The sequence below is a fragment of the Pristiophorus japonicus genome, chromosome 20, assembly GCF_044704955.1.
Source record: "Pristiophorus japonicus isolate sPriJap1 chromosome 20, sPriJap1.hap1, whole genome shotgun sequence".
Lineage (NCBI taxonomy): Eukaryota > Metazoa > Chordata > Chondrichthyes > Pristiophoridae > Pristiophorus > Pristiophorus japonicus.
This window is the reverse complement of record NC_091996.1, coordinates 89,661,616-89,683,118: the sequence shown is the minus strand read 5'-3', so window position 1 is coordinate 89,683,118 and position 21,503 is coordinate 89,661,616. Positions and strand designations below refer to the sequence as shown.

The following is a 21,503-nucleotide window of genomic DNA, read 5'->3' as shown; positions in this document are numbered from 1 at the left end:
GCATTTGGCCACTCACCTAACCTATCCAAGTCGCTCTGCAGCCTCATAGCATCCTCCTCGCAGCTCACACTGCCACCCAACTTAGTGTCATCCGCAAATTTGGAGATACTACATTTAATCCCCTCGTCTAAATCATTAATGTACAATGTAAACAGCTGGGGCCCCAGCACAGAACCTTGCGGTACCCCACTAGTCACTGCCTGCTATTCTGAAAAGTACCCATTTACTCCTACTCTTTGCTTCCTGTCTGACAACCAGTTCTCAATCCATGTCAGCACACTACCCCCAATCCCATGTGCTCTAACTTTACACATCAATCTCTTGTGTGGGACCTTGTCGAACGCCTTCTGAAAGTCCAAATATACCACATCAACTGGTTCTCCCTTGTCCACTCTACTGGAAACATCCTCAAAAAATTCCAGAAGATTTGTCAAGCATGATTTCCCTTTCACAAATCCATGCTGACTTGGACCTATCATGTCACCTCTTTCCAAATGCACTGCTATGACATCCTTAATAATTGATTCCATCATTTTACCCACTACCGATGTCAGGCTGACCGGTCTATAATTCCCTGTTTTCTCTCTCCCTCCTTTTTTAAAAAGTGGGGTTACATTGGCTACCCTCCACTCTATAGGAACTGATCCAGAGTCAATGGAATGTTGGAAAATGACTGTCAATGCATCCACTATTTCCAAGGCCACCTCCTTAAGTACTCTGGGATACAGTCCATCAGGCCCTGGGGATTTATCGGCCTTCAATCCCATCAATTTCCCCAACACAATTTCCCGGCTAATAAGGATTTCCCTCAGTTCCTTCTCCTTACTAGACCCCCCGACCCCTTTTATAACCGGAAGGTTGTTTGTGTCCTCCTTCGTGAATACCGAACCAAAGTACTTGTTCAATTGGTCCGCCATTTCTTTGTTCCCCGTTATGACTTCCCCTGATTCTGACTGCAGGGGACCTACGTTTGTCTTTACTAACCTTAGGTAGCTGAACAGTCCAATACGAGAGCCACAGGTGGGACAGACAGTGGTTGAGGGAAGGGGTGGGTGGGACTGGTTTGCCGCACGCTCCTTCCGCTGCCTGCGCTTGCTTTCTGCACGTTCTCGGCGACGAGACTCGAGGTGCTCAGTGCCCTCCCGGATGCACTTCCTCCACTTAGGGCGGACTGGTCTTTGGCCAGGGACTCCCAGGTGTCGGTGGGGATGTCGCACTTTATCAGGGAGGCTTTGAGGGTGGTCCTTGTAACGTTGCCGCTGCCCACCTTTGGCTCGCTCGCCGTGAAGGAGTTCCGAGTAGAGCGCTTGCTCTGGGAGTCTCGTGTCTGGCAATGCAGACAATGTGGCCCGCCCAGCGGAGCTGACCGAGTGTGGTCAGTGCTTCAATGCTGGGGATGTTGGCCTGAATGAGGACGCTAATGTTGGTGCGCCTGTCCTCCCAGGGGATTTGCAGGATCCTGCGGAGACATCGCTGGTGATATATCCTCCAGCGACTTGAGGTGTCTACTGTACATGGTCCATGTCTCTGAGCCATACAGGAGGGCGGGTATCACTACAGTCCTGAACTTGTCCCAACCCCAGCTGAATGACAGTGGCCCTTTTAATAAGAAAGACAGGGGCGGGACTCCTTTTGAACATCAATATTCATGAGAGGGAGAGAGAGCGAGAGAAAAAAGGGCGTCTCCCTCGCTCAATTGACAATGAGCGCTTTTTAATGTTGCTAATGACACGAGCCAGCCAAGCAATGTTGGGAGTCGGTTAACGAGCAGCACCAGATCTGGGAGGCGGGGGGTAAGAGAAAAATCACCCAACAAATTGCAAGCAAGGAGTCACATGAGTATTGCCTGATGATGCTAAATTGCAGAGAAATGGACTTGCGGATATGAGAGCAGGTTGCAAAGGAGAGAGAGACAGACAGACAGACATGTGCCAGTAGCAATATTGTGACAAGCTAATTGTATCTAATTGCGGCGCCTTTGAAATTGACACATCCTGCCGCGAGGAGTTACATTGTTAATTTCAGGGGACTCCCGCTGAGTGTGTGTCTCTCTGCCTCTGGGAGGTTATTGCTTATTGCTCGCGGCCCTAGAGGAGGAGGAGGAGGAGGAGGAGGAGGAGGAGGAGGGAGGTTAGGGAAGAGAGAGAGATTATTTGTCTGCAAAGCTGAATGCTCGACAATGTCCAGCGAGACGTCGCCTCTCCTCAATTACCGGCTCTACAACGTTGCCGGAGACTTCGCCGATAGCTGCGTACCGCCGCCACCGCAAGAGGAGGTCTCCATCTCCAGCTCCGTGTCCCAGCAAGATGACCGCCGCAAACTTTCCACTTTCTTCGGGGTGGTGGTCCCTACCGTGCTCTCCATGTTTAGCATCGTGATCTTCATGCGAGTTGGTATGCCGTCTCTTTTTTTTATCTTTATATAAAATCACTTTTTTGTTTAAAAATCCGAATTTATTCAATATTCCCTGGTTATGTTACCTAGTTATTCTGGCTTGCAGACTTTAGATGTTAACCTTTTAATTAATTCAATTAATTTGCTCCACTTTGCTCCCTTGCTATGTTACCTAGTTATTCTGTGCAACGAAGGTTCACCAGACTGATTCATGGGATGGGATGGGATGATGAGGATGGAGGGGAAATTGTCCAAATGAGGAGAGATTGAGTAAACTAGGCCTGTATTCTCTAGAGTTTAGAAGAATGAGAGGTGATCTCATTGAAACATATAATCTTACAGGGCTTGACAGGGTAGATGCAGAGAGGATGTTCCCCCCCCCCCCCCCCCCCCCAGGCTGGTGAGTCTAGAACCAGGGGTCACAGTCTCAGGGGTAAGGGGTCGGTCATTTAGGACTGAGATGAGAAATTTCTTCACTCGGAGGGTGGTGAATCTTTGGCATTCTCTGCTCCAGAGGGCTGTGGAGGCTCAGTCTCTCTGTATATTCAAGACAGAGATGATAGATTTTTGGATATTGAGGCATAGTGCAGGACAGTGGAATTGACTAGAAACATAGAAAATAGGTGCAGGAGAAGGCCATTCGGCCCTTCGAGCCTGCACCGCCATTCAATATGATCATGGCTGATCATGCAACTTCAGTACCCCATTCCTGCTTTCTCTCCATACCCCTTGATCCCTTTAGCTGTAAGGGCCACATCTAACTCCCTTTTGAATATATCTAACGAACTGGCCCCAACAACTTTGTGGTAGAGAATTCCACAGGTTCACAATTCTGAGTGAAGAAGTTTCTCCTCATCTCGGTCCTAAATGGCTTACCCCTTATCCTTAGATTGTGACCCCTGGTTCTGGACTTCCCCCAACATCGGGAACATTCTTCCTGCATCTAACCTGTCCAATCCCCTCATTTATCTAAATTCCAGTGAATATAAGCCTAGTCGATCCAATCTTTCTGGCAGAGCAGGCTTGAGGGGCCGAATGGCCTACTCCTGCTCATGTTTTTGCTGCAGACTTTTGTTGATAGCCTTATGTTTTAATTTTTTTTAATAAAAAATTTTTAAATTTTTTATTTATTTAAACCCTTGGTGCTGATTTAAAAAACCCCACCTGTCCACATTTACCAGGCGTAAGAGTTTCACGGGCAATTGTTGGGTGAATAGTTCAACTCTCAGCCAGTGGGTGTCCATTTTCTCAGGGATGTGAATAAGCTGCGGGAAAGTGTCTTGACTGATTGCAAGTTCTGGGGGCACTGTGCGTGCAAGTCCCAACATTGCGGCTGGGTACGTGCCTGGTTCAGTGGGCAGCATTCTCTACTCCAAATCAGAAGGCTGTGGGTTCAAGTCCCACTCAAGGGACTTTAGCACATAAATCCATGCTGACACTCCCAGTGCAGTGCTGAGGGAGTGCCGCACTGGCGGAGGTGCTGTCTTTTGAAATGAGACGTCAAACCGAGGCCCTGTCTGCCCCCTCAGGTGGGTGTAAAAGATCCCATGGCCTCTATTTTGAGGAAGAGCAGGGGGAGTTCCCCCTGGTTTCCTGGGCCAATATTTATCCCTCAATCAACATAACTTAATAATCAGATTATCTGGGTCATTATCACATTGCTGTGTGTGGGAGCTTGCTGTGTGCAAATTGGCTGCTGTGTTTCCCACATTACAACAATGATTGCACTCCCAAAGTACTTCATTGGCTGTAAAGCACTGAGATGTCCAGTGATCGTGAAAGGCGCTATATAAATGCAAGTCTTTATGATTCCTGGGATGGTAGAATTGACATATGAAAGACTGGATCGACTAGGCTTATATTCACTGGAATTTAGAAGAATGAGGGGATTGGACAAGTTAGATGCAGGAAGAATGGTCCCGATGTTGGGGAAGTCCAGAACCAGGGGGTCACAGTCTAAGGATAAGGGGTAAGCCATTTAGGACCGCGATGAGGAGAAACTTCTTCACTCAGAGAATTGTGAACCTGTGGAATTCTCTACCACAGAAAGTTGTTGAGGCCAGTTCATTAGATATATTCAAAAGGGAGTTAGATGTGGCCCTTGGGGTTAAAGGGATCAAGGGGTATGGAGAGAAAGCGGGAATGGGGTACTGAAGTTGAATGATCAGCCATGATCATATTGAATGGTGGTGCAGGCTTGAAGGGCTGAATGGCCTACTCCTGCACCTATTTTCTATGTTTCTATATAGGCCCTAGAAAATCTGCACCTTTTTTGTCATGTTTCCTATCACCGATTTGCACTTGTGTCGGAAGCTGCATTATTGGTAGGATTCTCCGAGACCTCTTTCCCCCTCCCTCCCTCCCCTCAAGCCTGAGGCTGGCTTGGATGCTGCTTGCCTAGGGATGCTGCTTTGGGTGAACTGGGTTTAAAATGTCAGCTCTTGGCGTACACTGCCGTCAGATCTATTACTTGCTGCAGCTGGAGCTGAGCCACAGAATAGCAGCATTCACTTGTGCACTGGGTTCCAGAGCCAGTTCTTCCCTGCCATCCCCCCTCCCTACTAAAGGGAAGGTGGGGGGGGGGGGGGGGCCTTTTATCAAATGAAGTTTTAAAAAAAAAAAAACAATGAATGTTGCTGCCTGTTTTCTGTAACCTCTGCTAGCCATACAACCCTCCAGAGACCTCGGCGCTTCTCTAACTCTGTCCTCTTGTGCATTGTTTCTCCTCCTCCCCTGACCCCCACCCCCACCCCCACTGGTAGCTGGTCCTTCATCCTTCTCGGCCCTAAACTTGGGCATTCCCTCCCTAAACCTCTCTGCCTCCCTCCAGCTTTTTATAAAGACGCTCCTTTTTAAAACCTCATACACTGACCAAGCATTTGGTTGTCAACTTCTGTTTTTTTTTTTAATAATGAAGGTGGCGATAGACAGATTTTTGAACGATAAGAGTCAACGGGAACGGGTGGGGAAGTGGAGCCGAGTCCATGATCAGATCAGCCGCAATCTTATTGAATGGCGGAGCAGGCTCGAGGGGCTGAATGGCTGACTCTTGCTCCTATTTCTTATGTTATGAAATGTTAAAACTCCCTGCAGATGCTGCCTGACCTGCTGAGTATTTGAAGCATTTTCTTTGTTCATTTTGTACTATCTCTTCATACGGCTCGGTGTCAAATTATGTTTGGCAATGCTCCTGTGAAGCGCTTTGAGACGCTTTACTATGTTAAAGGCGCTATATAAATGCGAGTTGCTGTTAATGTGTGGACTGTTGCAGTGCTCCTGGAGCTGAACTGGATTTTGGGGCATTGAATAATGGGAGATCCATTTGAAACTTGCTTCACCCTGTGTGCAACACTAAATTAAACACCTGTCTCGAACCTTGGTAGTGACACGGGTTAGCAAGGCCACACAAAAAGCAAACTAAGAACTACGGTTTATTTCTAGAGGGAGAGAATTGAAAAGTCGGGCAGTTATGCTAAACCTGTACCGAACCTTGGTTAGACCGCACTTGGAGCACTGCGTACAGTTCTGGTCGCCATATTATAAACAGGATATAGAGACACGGGAGAGGGTGCAGAGAAGATTTCAAGGATGATACCAGAAATGTGAGGGTGTACATATCAGGAAAGGATGAACAGGCTGGGTCTCCTTTTTTCCAAGAGAAAAAAAAAAAGGGCTGAGGGGTGACCTAATAGAGGTCTTTAAAATGATAGGTTTTGATAGAGTGGATACAGAGAGAATGTTCCCACTTGTGGGGAAGAGCATAACTAGAGGCCATCAATATAAGATAGTCACCGAGAAATCCAATGGAGAATTCAGAAGAAACTTCTTTACCCAGAGAGCGGTGAGAATGTGGAACTCGCTGCCACAGGGAGGGGTTGAGGCGAATAGTATCGATGCATTTAAGGGGAAGCTGGACAAACATGGGGGAGAAGGGAATAGAGGGTTATGCTGATAGATTTAGATGAGGAAAGACGGGAGGAGGCTCGAGTGGAGCATAAACGCCGGCATGGACTGGCTGGGCTGAATGGCCTGTTTCTGTGCTGGATATCTGCTGTAAATGAGCTCTGGTGTATTCATGTCCTAACCCTGAAGTGAACACTACACTCGTCCTGGTTGTTTCATCATCATAGGCGGTCCCTTGAACGAGGATGGCTTACAAGGGGATGAGTTCACAGATGTTTCAACAAAGGACCTGATGTTCCAGTCCTGAACTCCAATTGAGGGGGTGGAAGATGTCTGTGCGTGGATTATTTTAACGTGGGGTGACCGTTGCACACCAGCCACCACACGGGGCTTGACAGAGCGAGGTCTTGGTCCAGTGGCAAGGGTTAACCAAAACGACTGGAGACCAGCTCTGCTGCACGGACCCAGTGCGCGCACATATCGCACAGTGTGGGCTGGGCCCGTGCTGCCCCTGGGCCCTCATCACCTCTGGGCCCCGTACCCTCATTCGCCACACCTCCGCCGCAAGCACTCGCTGAACCTTCGCCACGATCCCTCATCTGCTGCAGTTCTAAATGTGGTTGCTTACGGAACGATAAAAATGTTGCTTCCACCTTCAGAGCCTTCCATTCATTTAGTGCTGAGCAAGGCTGTTTGCAGCCTCGGTGTCCCATTCGACCCCCGAACTGAGTTTCTGACCCCCATCATTCTCTCCATTACAAGGACCACCCCTGCAACATCGCCCGTTCCCCCTACCTGCAAAACCCTCGCCCGTGCCTTTACGACACCTCCCTAGACTCACCCATTCCAATGTTCCCCCCCCCCCCCCACCCCCGGCTGGCCTCCCATGCCCTGCGCCCTCTTGTAAATTTCCGCTCGTCCAAAACCCCGCCCATATCCTTCGCTACTCATTGGCCAATGGGTGAAGAATGAGCTGCTGGTGGGCGAATGGAAATTGGGGAGGTAGGGAAAACCAGGCCATGGAAGGTCTGCGTACAGTTCTGGTCACCGTGTTACAAGATGTGATTGCATTTGAAAGTGGAGGAGATTTATGAGGCTGTCGCCAGGACTTGTGTGTTAATATTTGGGGAGGTCTAACCAGGAATACACACTTAATGGTCGGACACTGAGGTGTAGAAGAACAAAGGGACATTGGAGTGCATGTCCACAGATTCCTGAAGGTAGCAGACCAGGTAGATAAGGTGGTTAAGAAGGCACATGGAATATTGGCCGAGACATAGAATACAAGAGCAGGGGGGGGGTTTAATGCTCGAACTGTGTAAAACACTGGTTAGGCCACAGCTGGAGTACTGCAGTTCTGGTCACCGCATTACAGGAAAGATGTGATTGTACCAGAGGGTGTAGAGATGATTTATGAGGATGTCACCAGGACTGGATAATTTTAGCTGAGGAAAAATTGGAGAGGCTGGGTTTGTTTTCTTTGGAACAGAGGAGGCTGAGGAGACCTGATTTGAGGGGCCTGGAGAGAGTGGATAGGACGGACCTATTTCCCTTGGCAGAGGAGTCAACAACCGAGGCATAGATTTAAAGTTATTGGGAGGTTTTGAGGGGAAATCTCTTCACCCAGAGGGTGGTGGGGGTCTGGGGCGGAACTCACTGCCTGAAAGGGTGGTAGAGGCAGAAACCCTCGCCACATTTAAAAAGTACTTGAAGTGCTGTAACCTGCAGGGCTACGGACCAAGAGCTGGAAAGTGAGATTAGGCTGGGTGGCTTTGTTGGCCGGCACTGACTCGATGGGCCGAATGGCCTCCTTCTGTGCTGTAAACTTCTGATGTCATTCACTCCATCCTTCCCCAACCCCCCCCCCCACATCTCCACTGGCCCCTTCTCTCCACATTAACTCATCTGTCTAACTGACCCCAGACCACATAATACTGTCGTAACCAGCACTATAGCTCAATTTCATAGAATCAGAGAATGGTTACACAGGAGGCCATCGAACCCATGCTGGCTCTCCAAGAGCTCTTCAGCTAGTCCCACTCTTTTTTTTTTTCTTCTCTCTCTTTCTTCCCCCCCCCCCCCCCCCCAAAAAAATCCCGTGACTTTTTCCCTCTGGTGCTAATCCAACTCCCTTTTGAAAGCCATGTCAGTCTGCCTCCACCACCCTCTCGGGCAGCGCATTCCAGATCCTAACCACTCGGTGCGTTACAAAAAAAACGTTTATCCTTGTGTCGCCTTTGGTTCTTCTGCCAAACGCCTTAAATCTGTGCCCTCTGGTTCTCGACCCTTCCACCAATGGGAACAGTTTCTCTCTCTCTAACTCTGTCCAGACCCCTCCTGATTTTGAACACCTCGATTACTAGGGGGATCAAGAGGTATGGCGCGAAAGCAGGAATGAGGTACTGAAGTTGCATGTTCAGCCATGAACTCATTGAATGGTGGTGCAGGCTCAAAGGGCCGAATGGCCTACTCCTGCACCTATTTTCTATGTTTCGATCGAATCTCCTCTCAACCTTCTCTGCTCCGAGAACAACCCCAGCTTCTCCAGTCTGTCCCCGTAACTGAAGTCCCTCATCCCTGGAACCATCCTCGTCAATCTCCTCCGCACCCTCTCTAAGGCCTTCACATCCTGCCTAAAGTGTGGTGCCCAGAATTGGACACACTACTCCAGTTGAGGCCGAACCAGTGTTTTATACAGGTTCATCATCTCTTCTTTGCTTTTGTACTCTATTTATGAAGCCCAGGATCCCATTAGCTTTTTAAACCCCTTTCTCAACCTGCCCTGCCACCTTCAACGATTTGTGCCCATATACCCCCCCCCCCCCCCCCAAGGTCTCTGTTCACGCACCCCCTTTAGGATTGTACCCTTTAGTTTATATTTTCTCTCCTTGTCCTTCCTAACAAAATGTATCACTAGACGCACACTTCTGCGTTTAATTTCATCTGTCACATTAAATTGACCCTTCCTGAACTTCCCTACTTACTCCTAGCCCTGATCTTCTGAACCCTGATAGATTTTATTAGCCCCTCCTGCATTGATCGATTCAATCACTTTCCTTCACAATCCCAAGCTACGGTAAGATGCAGTCAGTGAGCATTGTGGAGTAACAGTATGTTACGCACACAGGCTAGCAAGAGCTGCTTTTTGTTTGGGGGTGGGGAGCGAGGACACAGGCATGTTTCCTGCTTTGATCTCTGGTTTAAACTCTGCACAGAGCTGCCTTGTCCTCTGCCTAGTTCCTCCTTTAATGAGGAGCACAAGATTGTGCCAGGGGCGAGGGACTTGTGTGTGGGGAGACTGGAGAAACTGAGGTGGTTGGTCTTTTCGAGCAGAGCCAGTTAAGGGGAGCTTTAATGGGGGGGGATTTAATAGCAGTGTTCGGGATCATGGGGGGGTTTTGACAGAGTAAATGAGAAAGTGTTTCCACTGGCCGGAGGATGGGTAACCAGAGGACACTGCTTTCAGATAATTGGCAAGAGCCGGAGGGGAATCATAGAACGGTTACAGCATGGCAGAAGGCCATTCGGCCCCTTGAGCCCGTGCTGAGTCTCCCCGAGACCCACTCGTATGTACATGCTGTTTGTAGCCACCAGATGGTGCCATTGTTGGAGACTGCTGAGCAGAACGCACATGGTGCTGCTCTGGTATAAAAGGCCAGCCATTTTGTGAGTCAGGCACTTTGGGCTGTAATAAAGCAGGAACAAGGGTGTACCTTCAGTTAAACAGTACTCAGTTTGTTCCTTTTTATTGCATACATAAAAAACGCTCCTTTCCCCATAGCCCTGTTTTTTAAAAAAAATTCCTTTGATTCTTCTCCAACTCTTTTGAAAACAACATATAAAACATAAAACATAGAAAATAGGTGCAGAAGTAGGCCATTTGGCCCTTCGAGCCTGCACCGCCATTCAATGAGTTCATGCATGTGTTTTTTTGAGGATGAGAAGAATTTGTTATGATCTAGAAACAAACTCGACAGTAACCTTCAAAAGGGAATTGAATAAATACTGAAATGTGCAAAGCTGCTGGGGGTAGGGGAAGGAAGGGAGATAGTGGTGCTAATTGGACAACTTTCAAAAACTCTGGTACAGGCATGATAGGCTGAACAGTCTCTCTGTGCTGTGATACAGTAGCACAGCGGTTATATCACTGGACTAGTGATCCAAACCCTGGACTAATGATCCGGAGACACGGGTTCCAATCCCGCCACGGTAGCTGGGGAATTTAAATTAAATTAATTAAATAAATCTGGAATTTATAAAGAAGCTAGTATCAGTAATGGTGACCATGAAAACTATCGCATTGTTGCGGGCGGGGGAGAATCTGGTTCACTAAAGAAAAGAATCTGTCGCCCTTGCCCAGTCTGGCTTATACGTGACTCCAGACCCACAACAATGTGGCTGACTCTTTAACTGCCCCTCTGAAATGGCCCAGCGAGACACTCGGTTGTACCAAACCGCTACGACAAAGTCAGCGCTGTGTGGGAGCACCTTCACCACATGGACTGCAGCGTTTCAAGAAGGCGGCTCACCACCTTCTCAATGGGCAATTGGAGATGGGTAGTAAATGCCAGTGGTGCCCACATCCCAGGAATACATAAATACATAAATTCTATGATTTCTATTTGCGACTAGCCTATTCGCATCGTTTGTTAGCTTGTTTCTCTACTGGTCGCTCCTGTCCCTGGCCTGAGACCCGCTCCCAAGAATTCAGCACCACATTCTCGCTGTCAAAAGGTGCTGTCCCTTTTGGGATCTCCAACTCTGGGTGTGTCCTGGAGGTTTCATCACATGACCCTCCTGTTATGCCTTGAATAAAGTCCGACTAGATACTGCAAGCTCAAAGTAAGGTGTGACCATAGTCCTTTTTATTACAGATCTGAGTGCCTCTCCAGCCTGTGAGGCCTCCTTGTATACAGGTGCTCCCAAGGGATTGTGGGATCCCTTGGGACACCAGGGGCTAAGACCTCTGGTGGTTAGACATGGTAATTACAGGTTTACCATACATAACACCTCTCTCCTTGAACCGTGCCTCTCCTTGAAGTGCTAAAAGTGTGAAGTGACACATTTTGGTAGAAAGAATGAGATGACAACATATAAACTAAAGGGGGTGCATGAGCAGAGAGGCCTGGGGGTATATGTGCACAAGTTGTTGAAGGTGGCAGGGCAGAGTTGAGAAAGTGGTTAGAAAAGTCTTATGGGATCCTGGGCTTCATAAAACATAGAAACATAGAAAATAGGTGCAGGAGTAGGCCATTCAGCCCTTTGAGCCTGCACCACCATTCAATAAGATCATGGCTGATCATTCACCTCTGTACCCCATTCCTGCTTTCTCTCCATACCCCTTGATCCCTTTAGCCGTAAGGGCCACATCTAACTCCCTTTTGAATATGTCCATCGAACTGGCCTCAACAACTCTCTGCGGTAGAGAATTCCACAGGTTCACAATTCTGAGTGAAGAAGTTTCTCATCTCTGTCCTAAATGGCTTACCCCTGATCCTTTGACTGTGACCCCTGGTTCTGCACTGCCCCAACATCGGGGACATTCTTCCTGCATCTAACCTGTCCAATCCCATCAGAATCTTAGGTTTCTATGAGATCCCCCCCTCATTCATCTAAACCCCAGTGAATACAGGCCCAGTCAATCCAGTCTCTCCTCATGTCAGTCCTGCCATCCCAGGAATCAGTCTGGTGAACCTTCGCTGCACTCCCTCAAAAGCAAGAACGTCCTTCCTCAGATTAGGAGACCAAAACTGAACACAATATTCCAGGTGAATAGAGGCATAGAGTACAAAAGCAAGGCAGTGATGATTAACCTGTATAAAACACTGGTTCGGCCCCAACTGGAGTATTGTGTCCAATTCTGGGCACCACACTTTAGGAAGGATGTGAAGGCCTTGGAGAAGCTACAGAAAAGATTGACCAAAAGGATTCCAGGGATGAGGGACTTCGGTGACTTGGATAGACTGGAGAAGCTGGGGTTGTTCTCCTTGGAGCAGAGAAGGTTGAGAGGAGATTTGATCGAGGTGCTCAAAATCATGAGGGGTCTGGACAGAGTAGACCGAGAGAAATTGTTCCCATTGGTGGAAGGGTCGGGAACCAGAGGGACACAGATTTACGGCGATTGGCAGAAGAACCAAAGGCGACACGAGGATAAACTTTTTTACGCAGCGAGTGGTTAGGATCTGGAACGCACTACCTGAGAGGGCGGTGGAGGCAGACTCAATCGCGGCTTTCAAAAGGGAGTTGGATAAGTTGAAGGAAAAAAAAATTGGCAGGGCTACGGGGAAAGGGCGGGGGGGGAGTGGGACTGGCTGAGGTGCTCTTGCAGAGAGCCAGCACGGGCTCGATGGGCCGAATGGCGGCCTCCTGTGCTGTAACCGTTCCATGGATAGCCTGTCCCCCGAGTTCTGAACCGGCCCTGTTGCACTGAGTACCTCGTGCCCAGGGTCGTCCATTCTGGTTGGACATGTTCCTGGAGGTTTTGTCATGTGACCTCCTGTCTGCAACTGCCCCGCCCCAGGTGCCCACCATTGGTCACCTGACCTGTCCGTCCTCCCAGTGCTCCGCCTTTCCACAGCAATAAACAGACTTGATTTTGATTTTTTTTTTGGGCTCGGTCACATACAGGCTTTCCCCATGCCCAATACTACTTAAAATCATTTACGCTGTGTTCAAGTAGACACTCGAATGCCCCGAAGGGTTTCTCCCTCCTGGGTATTGCTCACAGCAGTGTCCTGGAAAAAGAGAGGTTTGCATTTATATAGCAACTTTCACAGCCACCAGATATATCCAAGTGCTTTACAGCCAATGAAGTACTTATTGGAGTGCAGTCACTATTGAAAGGTGGCAGCAATATGCACACAGCAAGCTCCCACAAAAAGCAATGTGATGACCAGATAATCCTGGGTATTTTTTTGATGTTTTGAGGGATAAATATTGGTCCCAGGACACCGGGGAGAACTCCCCCGCTCTTCAAAATACAGCCGTGGGAACTTTTACGTCCACTTGAGAGCAGACGGAGCCTCTGTTTAATGTCTCATCCGAAAGATGACCCCTACAACAGTGCGGCGCTCCCTCAGCACTGCACTGGGAGTGTCTGATTGGACTTTGGGGTCCTCTCTGGAGAGGGGCTCAAACCCATGACCTTCTGACTGAGGCGAGAGCGTGCTGCCCACTGGACAAAGGCTAACATTGGCGCGGGGGGGGGAGAAAGCGGAGGTGAAGGGGTGCGGACTCCCGGGCTGGGGCTCCTGATCACCCGTCACGCTCTTCCCCAGCAGGGTCACGGGGGTTGGGTATGGCTGCGATGCCCCTGCTGGTCGAATATCCTGCCAGCGGGTGCTGTCCAGGAAGGTTAAGGACACTGAACCGTAACCCAGCAACAGTCGATCATCTTGTCAGGAGGGCAGTTGGGGAGGAGGGAAGGAAGAGAAACCATTTCTGGTTTTAGTGACCTAGTTCTGGGGATTCACTGCCGATCTGAGTGGCTCAAATCCCGGGAATGTTGACACAGCTCTGCCTGATTCCCGTGGAGTCGGAATAGTCTGTGCAGCTTGGCCTCAATGGGCTCATTGTTGCTGGTTCTCCACGACATGTGACGCAGTCATAGTGCTGACAGAGAGAATCGTACATTCAACAACAACCTGTGTTTGTATAGCGCCTTTAATGTAGTGAAACGTCCCAAGGCACTTCGAGTATTGCGCAATAAATATTTGACAGTCGCACAAGTTGAAATTAGCGTAGGTGACCCAAAGTATGTTCGGTGGTAGGTTTTAAGGAGTGTCGTGAAGGGAGGCAGAGAGGTTTATGGAGGAGTAACAGAGCTTGGGGGCCCAGGCAACAGAAGGCACAGCCACCAATGGTTGAGTGATTATAATCGGGAATGCTCGAGGGCAGAATTAGGAGTGCAGACATCCCTGGGTTGGGAGAAGGGGGGGGGGGGAAATGCTGGAGGAGATTAGAGATAGGGAGGGGTTTGTAAACAAGGATGAGAATTTTGACATCGAGGCGTTGCTTAACTGGGAGCCAATATACATCAGCAAGCACGGGGGTGATGGGTGAGCGGGACTCGGTGCGAGTTAGGACACGGGGTCAGCGAGCACAGGGGGTGATGGGTGAGCGGGACTCGGTGCGAGTTAGGACACGGGGTCAGCGAGCACAGGGGGTGATGGGTGAGCGGAACTCGGTGCGAGTTAGGACACGGGGTCAGTGAGCACAGGGGGTGATGGGTGAGCGGGACTCGGTGCGAGTTAGGACACGGGGTCAGTGAGCACAGGGGGTGATGGGTGAGCGGAACTTGGTGCGAGTTAGGACACGGGGTCAGTGAGCACAGGGGGTGATGGGTGAGCGGAACTCGGTGCGAGTTAGGACACGGGGCAGCGAGCACAGGGGGTGATGGGTGAGTGGGACTCGGTGCGAGTTAGGACACGGGGCAGCGAGCACAGGGGGTGATGGGTGAGCGGGACTTGGTGCGAGTTAGGACACGGGGCAGCGAGCACAGGGGGTGATGGGTGAGCGGAACTCGGTGCGAGTTAGGACACGGGGCAGCGAGTACAGGGGGTGATGGGTGAGCGGGACTCGGTGCGAGTTAGGACATGGGGCAACGAGCACAGGGGGTGATGGGTGAGTGGGACTCTGTGCGAGTTAGGACACGGGGGCAGTGAGCACGGGGTGATGGGTGAGTGGGACTCGGTGCGAGTTAGGACACTGGGTCAGCGAGCACAGGGGGTGATGGGTGAGCGGGACACTGGACAGGGGGTGATGGGTGAGTGGGACTCTGTTTTATACAGGTTCATCATAACTGCCTTGCTTTTGTACTCTATGCCTCTATGAAGCCCAGGATCCTGTAAGCCTTTTTAACCCCTTTCTCTATCTGCTCTGCCACCTTCAACAGTTTATGCACACATACCCCTCGGATGTCTGTTCGTGTCTACATTGGGGTCTGGGTGTCCGTGTCAGAGTAGAATAGATCATGAGTGAGGAAGAAAGGTAGACTTGTATTTATGTCGCGCCTTTCACGACCGCCAGACATCTCTAAGCATTTTTGGAGTGTAGTCACTGTTGTAATGTGGTAAACGCGGCAGCCAATTTGCGCACAGCAAGCTCCCACACACAGCGATGTGATAATGACCCAGATAATCTGGTTGTGATGATTTTTGAGGGATAAATATTGGCCCCAGGACACTGGGGAGAACTCCCCTGCTCTTCTTCGAAATAGTGCCCACGGGATCTTTTCCGTCCGCCTGAGAGAGAGCAGACGGGGCCTCGGTTTAACGTCTCATCCGAAAGATGGCCCCTCCGACAGTGCGGCGCTCCCTCAGCACTGCACCGGGAGTGTCAGCCTGGATTTATGTGCTCGAGTCCCTGAATTGGGACTTGAACCCACAACCTTCTGACTCAGGCGAGGGAGAGTGCGGCCCACTGAACCACAGCTGACTGTACCCATTCAGAGATCTGTGTTCTCTGGTTACTGGCCCTCCTACCATTGGACATGTTCTGATATTTACACTCAACCACCATTTTTTTCTTTAAACTGTATACTTGTTGTTGGGCAAGGGTTACGGAACCAAGGCGAGCAGATAAAGCTGAGGTACACAGATCAGCTGTAATCTAATTAGATGGTGGAACAAGCTTGAGGGGCTGAATGGCCTCCTCCTGTTCCCATGTCTGCCTGTGCTTCTAAAGTTGTGTGTTTTTGTGCTTTGGTTTGGATTTGAATCCATTGAGCTCCTATTTGGGGTGAATGTGGCTCAACTTTTGTGTTTGGGGGGGGGAAAATAGATGTGTTTAGTTTAACTTCTGGTTTCTTGCCCAATTTCCTCTTCCTGCTCCTGCGAGCGACAGGTTATTTAAAAAAAAATTAAATTTGCAGCACAAGTCAAATATTTGACTCTTTTTTTTTTTGTGTACTCATTTCACCCCCCCCCCCCCCCCCCCAAAACCCAGACCCAGCAGCCTGCTACAACGAGACAGCTGTGATTCACCCCTTGGTCGAGCAGCAGAAGGTTGCTCTTTGCCTCTTCCCACCCTGCCCTCAATAGGAGCACTGGTATATGCCCCACCATGTGGGCGAGATGGCCCTACACCACCTCCTTACTCCCCTGGCCCAACATGGCTCAGTAGGCAGCACACGTGCCTCTGAGTCACGAGGTTGTGGGTTCAAGATGTTAAACCGAGGCCCCCGTCTGCATTCTCGGGTGGACGTAAAAGATCCCACGGCACTATTCCAAAGAAAAGCGGGGTGGGGGGGGTGGAGTGGAGTATCTCTGGTGTCCTGGGGCCAATATTTATCCCTCAAATCAGCATCGCCAAAACAGAGTATTTGGTTATTATCACGTTGCTGTTTGTGGGAGCTTGCTGTGCGCAAATTGGCCGCTGCGTTTCCTGTTGTATCTTTAGATGCTCTGATGACTCCACGAGGCAATGTATTGAATACTTGAACTGTAGTGACCTGAGACCTTTATTAGTTAACTCCAGCGTGAGGATCACACCTGGCGGCCTGTCTTTTATACTAGGCCAGGCACACCTGTACAGGTAACCTATGAGTCTCCCACTGCTGTGTCCTCTGGTGGCACACCTTGTGATAGTGCCAACAGTGGCCATGTAGGATACATGACCTTTCCCATATTACAACAGTGACTGCACTCAAAGTACTTCATTGGCTTTAAAGCACTTTGAGCTGTCTGGTCTCTCTCTCTCTCTCTCTCTCTCTCTCTCTCTCTCTCTCTCTCTCTCTCTCTCTCTCTCTCTGGTTTTCCATTACGCAGGCTTGAGCCCATAATCCAGGCTGACGGTGCAGTTACCGAGGGGGTGCCGTCTTTCGGACAAGACGCTAAACCGTCTGCTCTTGCGGGTGGACATAAAAAAAAATCCCACGGCACTTTTTTTTTTTGAAGAGCAGGGGAGTTCTTCCAGGGGCCAATATTTATCCCTCAACTGACATGACTTTTTTTTTTAAAATACAGATCTGGGTCATTATCACATTGCTGTTTGTGGGAGCTTGCTGTGCGCAAATTAGAGTTTCCCACATTACAGCAGTGACCACTCTTCAAAAAGTACTTCATTGGCTGTAAAGCGCTTTGAGACGTCCGGTGAAAGATGTTTTACAGAAATGCAAGTTTTTTTTGTTAAATGGGTGCAGTGATCGCTCAACCTGGACCAGGAAGTTCTGAATTAGCTGCTCATCCTGTTTGGGCCCAGCCCACTCCGACAGGTCTGCAGACTGCAGTTGAAATATACTAGCACTTCAAACCTGCCCGTGGGGGGGAGGGGGCGAACAGGGCTGATAGAAACATAGAAAATAGGAGCAGTAGTAGGCCATTCGGCCCTTCGAGCCTGCACCGCCATTCAATATGATCATGGCTGATCCCCTCTCAACACCATATTCCTGCTTTCTCCCCATACCCCTTGATGTCTTTTGTCTATAAATTTATTTATCTATCCCTTCTTGAATATATTCAGTGACTTGGTCTCCACAGCCTTCTGTGGTAGAGAATTCCACAGGTTCACCACCCTCAGTGAAGAAATTTCTCCTCGTCTCGGTCCTAAATTTTCTACCCCGTATCCTGAGACTGTGACCCCCCTCTTTGTTCTTGATGCCCCAGCCCCTGGGGAAACAAGGATGTCACCAGGAGACAACAGCAACAGTCTTTGCAATCCGAACCGCAGAATTACTGTGTTCGCTGTTCACGGAGTGGTCGTCTCTACATCCGTGGAGACCAAACTCCAATCGGGCGACTGCTTTGCGCAACACCCTCCGTTCAGTCTGTGTAAGCGTGACATAAGAACATAAGAACCAATGAGAATTAGGAACAGGAGTAGGCCATCTAGCCCCTCGAGCCTGCTCCGCCATTCAACAAGATCATGGCTGATCTGGCCGTGGACTCAGCTCCACTTACCCGCACGCTCCCCATAACCCTTAATTCCCTTATTGGTTAAAAATCTATCTATCTGTGACTTGAATACATTCAATGAGCTAGCCTCAACTGCTTCCTTGGGCAGAGAATTCCACAGATTCACAACCCTCTGGGAGAAGAAATTCCTTCTCAACTCTCTTTTAAATTGGCTCCTCCGTATTTTGAGGCTGTGCCCCCTCGTTCTAGTCTCCCCGACCAGTGGGAACAACCTCTCTGCCTCTATCTTGTCTATCCCTTTCATTATTTTAAATGTTTCTAGAAGATCACCCCTCATCCTTCTGAACTCCAACGAGTAAAGACCCAGTCTACTCAATCTATCATAAGGTAACCCCCTCATCTCCGGAATCAGCCTAGTGAATCGTCTCTGTACCCCCTCCAAAGCTAGTATATCCTTCCTTAAGTAAGGTGACAAACTGCACGCAGTACTCCAGGTGCGGCCTCGCCCTAAGCTTCCGGTCGCCTGTCACTTTAATTCCCTGCTCTGTGACCTCTCCGTCCTCGGCCTCCTACACTGTTCCAACGAAGCTCAACGCAAGCACCTCCATCTTTTGTTTAGACGCTTGACAGAGTTCAACAATTTCAGACCTTAGCCCCTGCCGCTAATGTTTTTCCACATGGCAGCTATTGATTGATTCTGCGATTCTCATTTCCGCCCTATCTAGACGCGTCTTTTGTTTCTTAACTTGTCCCGTTTGTGTCTCATCTCTCCTGCCTTCCACCCTATCACAGTCCTTCCCTTTTTTTAGTTCTTTCCTCCTCCTCTCCTCCTTTCCCCACCCCCTGCACTTGCTTAAAACCTGTGACATCTCTAACATTTTTTTCCCCAGTTCTGACCAAGGGCCATCGACCTGAAACGTTAACTCTGCCTCCCTCTCCACAGAGGCTGCCTGACCCGCTGAGTGTTTCCAGCATTTCTTGTTTCGATCCCAGATTACCATGGTCTGCAGTATTTTGCCTTTTGCGGCACAGAAATACCAGTGTGCATGGAGCGCTCCCAGCAGTGTGTTTTCCCCGAGCAATATTTACACACAGCACCTCCTGCCTGGGGATTGCAGACTCTCTTGTCTGTGGCTCAGTGGGCAGCACCCTCGCCTGAGTCAAAAGGTCGTGGGTTCAAGTCCCACCCCAGGGACTCGAGCACATAAATCTAGGCTGACACTCCCAATGCAGTGCTGAGGGAGCGCCGCACTGTCGGAGGTGCCGTCTTTCGGATGAGACGTTAAAACGAGGCCCCGTCTGCCCTCTCGGGTGGATGTAAAAGATCCCATGGCACTATTTAGAGCAGGGGAGCTCTCCCCGGTGTCCTGGGGCCTCAAGCAACATAATAAAATCAGATTATCTGGGTAATTATCACATTGCTATTTGTGGGAGCTTGCTGTGAACAAATTGGCTGCCATATGACCATAGTGACCACACTCCAAAAGTACTTCCTTGGCTGTAAAGCACTTTGAGACGTACAGTGGTCATGAAAGGCGCTATAGAAATGCATCTTAAGAACATAAGAAATAGGAGCAGGAGTAGGCCGTAAGGCCCCTTGAGCCTGCTCCGCCATTTAATAAGATCATGGCTGATCCGATCATGGACTCGGGTCCACTTCCTGCCCGCTCCCCATAACCCCTTATCCCCTTATCGTTTAAGAAACTGTCTATCTCTGTCATAAATTTATTCACTGTCCCAGCTTCCACAGCTCTCTGAGGCAGCGAATTCCACAGATTTACAACCCTCAGAAGAAATTCCTCCTCATCTCAGTTTTAAATGGGCGGCCCCTTATTCTAAGATCATGCCCTCTAGTTCTAGTCTCCCCCATCAGTGGAAACATCCTCTCTCCATCCACCTTGTCAAGCCCCCTCATAATCTTATACGTTTCGATAAGATCACCTCTCATTCTTCTGAATTCCAATGAGTAGAGGCCCAACCTTTCCTCATAAGTCAACCCCCTCATCCCCGGAATCAACTGAGTGAGCCTTCTCTGAACTGCCTCCAAAGCAAGTATATCCTTTTTGTAAATATGGAAACCAAAACTGCACGCAGTACTCCAGGTGTGGCCTCACTAATACCCTGTATAGCTGTAGCAAGACTTCCCAGCTTTTATACTCCATCCCCTTTGCAATAAAGGCCAAGATACCATTGGCCTTCCTGATCACTTGCTGTACCTGCATACTAACCATTTTGTGTTTCATGCACACGTACCCCCAGGTCCCGCTGTACTGCGGCACTTTGCAATCTTTCTCCATTTGCAATCTTGGTTGTACTCGAGTTTTTAATCAGGTGACCTCTTGCCTCTAGCTGCCTGGCCCCCTCCCTCCTGCCATTGGTTGCCCAACATGTCCGTCCTTGTGATGCCCCCACCTTCTCGGCCAATTGGAACACCCTTTGTTGCCCTGGATGATTCTTGGCTCCCAAACAGCCATTTCCCCTCCCCACTCCCATCTCCATTTGTAACTAATAATGACCACCTCCGACAAACGAGAGTCCAACCACCGCCCCGTGACATTCAACAGCATTACCATCGCCGAAGCCCCCACCATTAACATCCTGGGGGTCACCATTGACCAGAAACTTAACTGGACCAGCCGCAAACATTGTGGCTACAAGAGCAGGTCAGAGGCTGGGTATTCTGTGACGAGTGTGTCTCTTCCTGACTCCCCAAAGCCTTTCCACCATCTACAAGGCTCAAGTCAGGAGTGGGATGGAACACTCCCCACTTGCCTGGACGAGTGCAGCTCCAACAACACTCTCGAAGCTCGACACCATCCAGGACAAAGCAGCCCGCTTGATGGGCACGCTACCCACCACCTTCAACACTCACTCCCTCCACCACCGGCGCCCCCTGGCTGCAGTGTGCACCATCGACAAGATGCACTGCAGCAACTCGCCAAGGCTTCTTCGGCAGCACCTCCCAAACCCGCCACCTCTACCCCCTAGAAGGACAAGGGCAGCAGGTGCATGGGAACACCACCACCTCCACGGTCCCCTCCCAGTCACACACCGTCCCGACTTGGGAAATATATCGGCCGTTCCTTCATCGTCGCTGGGTCACAATCCTGGAACTCCCTCCCTAACAGCACTGTGGGAGCACCTTCACCACACGGGACTGCAGCGGTTCAAGAAGGCGGCTCACCACCACCTTCTCAAGGGGCAATTAGGGGATAGGCAATAAATGCCGGCCTTGCCAGCGACGCCCACATCCCAGGAGCGAAGAAACCGAAATAAGCAAAGTGCTCAAAGGGAGTGAGGGGAATTTTAGCGGTGTCTTCATTCCTGTGGACTCCAGGCCAGGTTGGCAACAAT

General features: G+C 49.7%; 1 protein-coding gene across 1 annotated transcript in view; it reads left to right on the top strand.

The window, feature by feature from the left end:
* Positions 1–2,179: 2,179 nt before the first annotated feature.
* slc12a9 (solute carrier family 12 member 9) overlaps positions 2,180–21,503 on the top strand; it is a 48,989-nt gene continuing 29,665 nt past the window's right edge. Inside the window, exon 1 of the mRNA XM_070863320.1 lies at positions 2,180–2,393. Coding sequence (XP_070719421.1) covers positions 2,180–2,393 — 214 coding nt within the window. The remainder of the gene's footprint in view (positions 2,394–21,503) is intronic.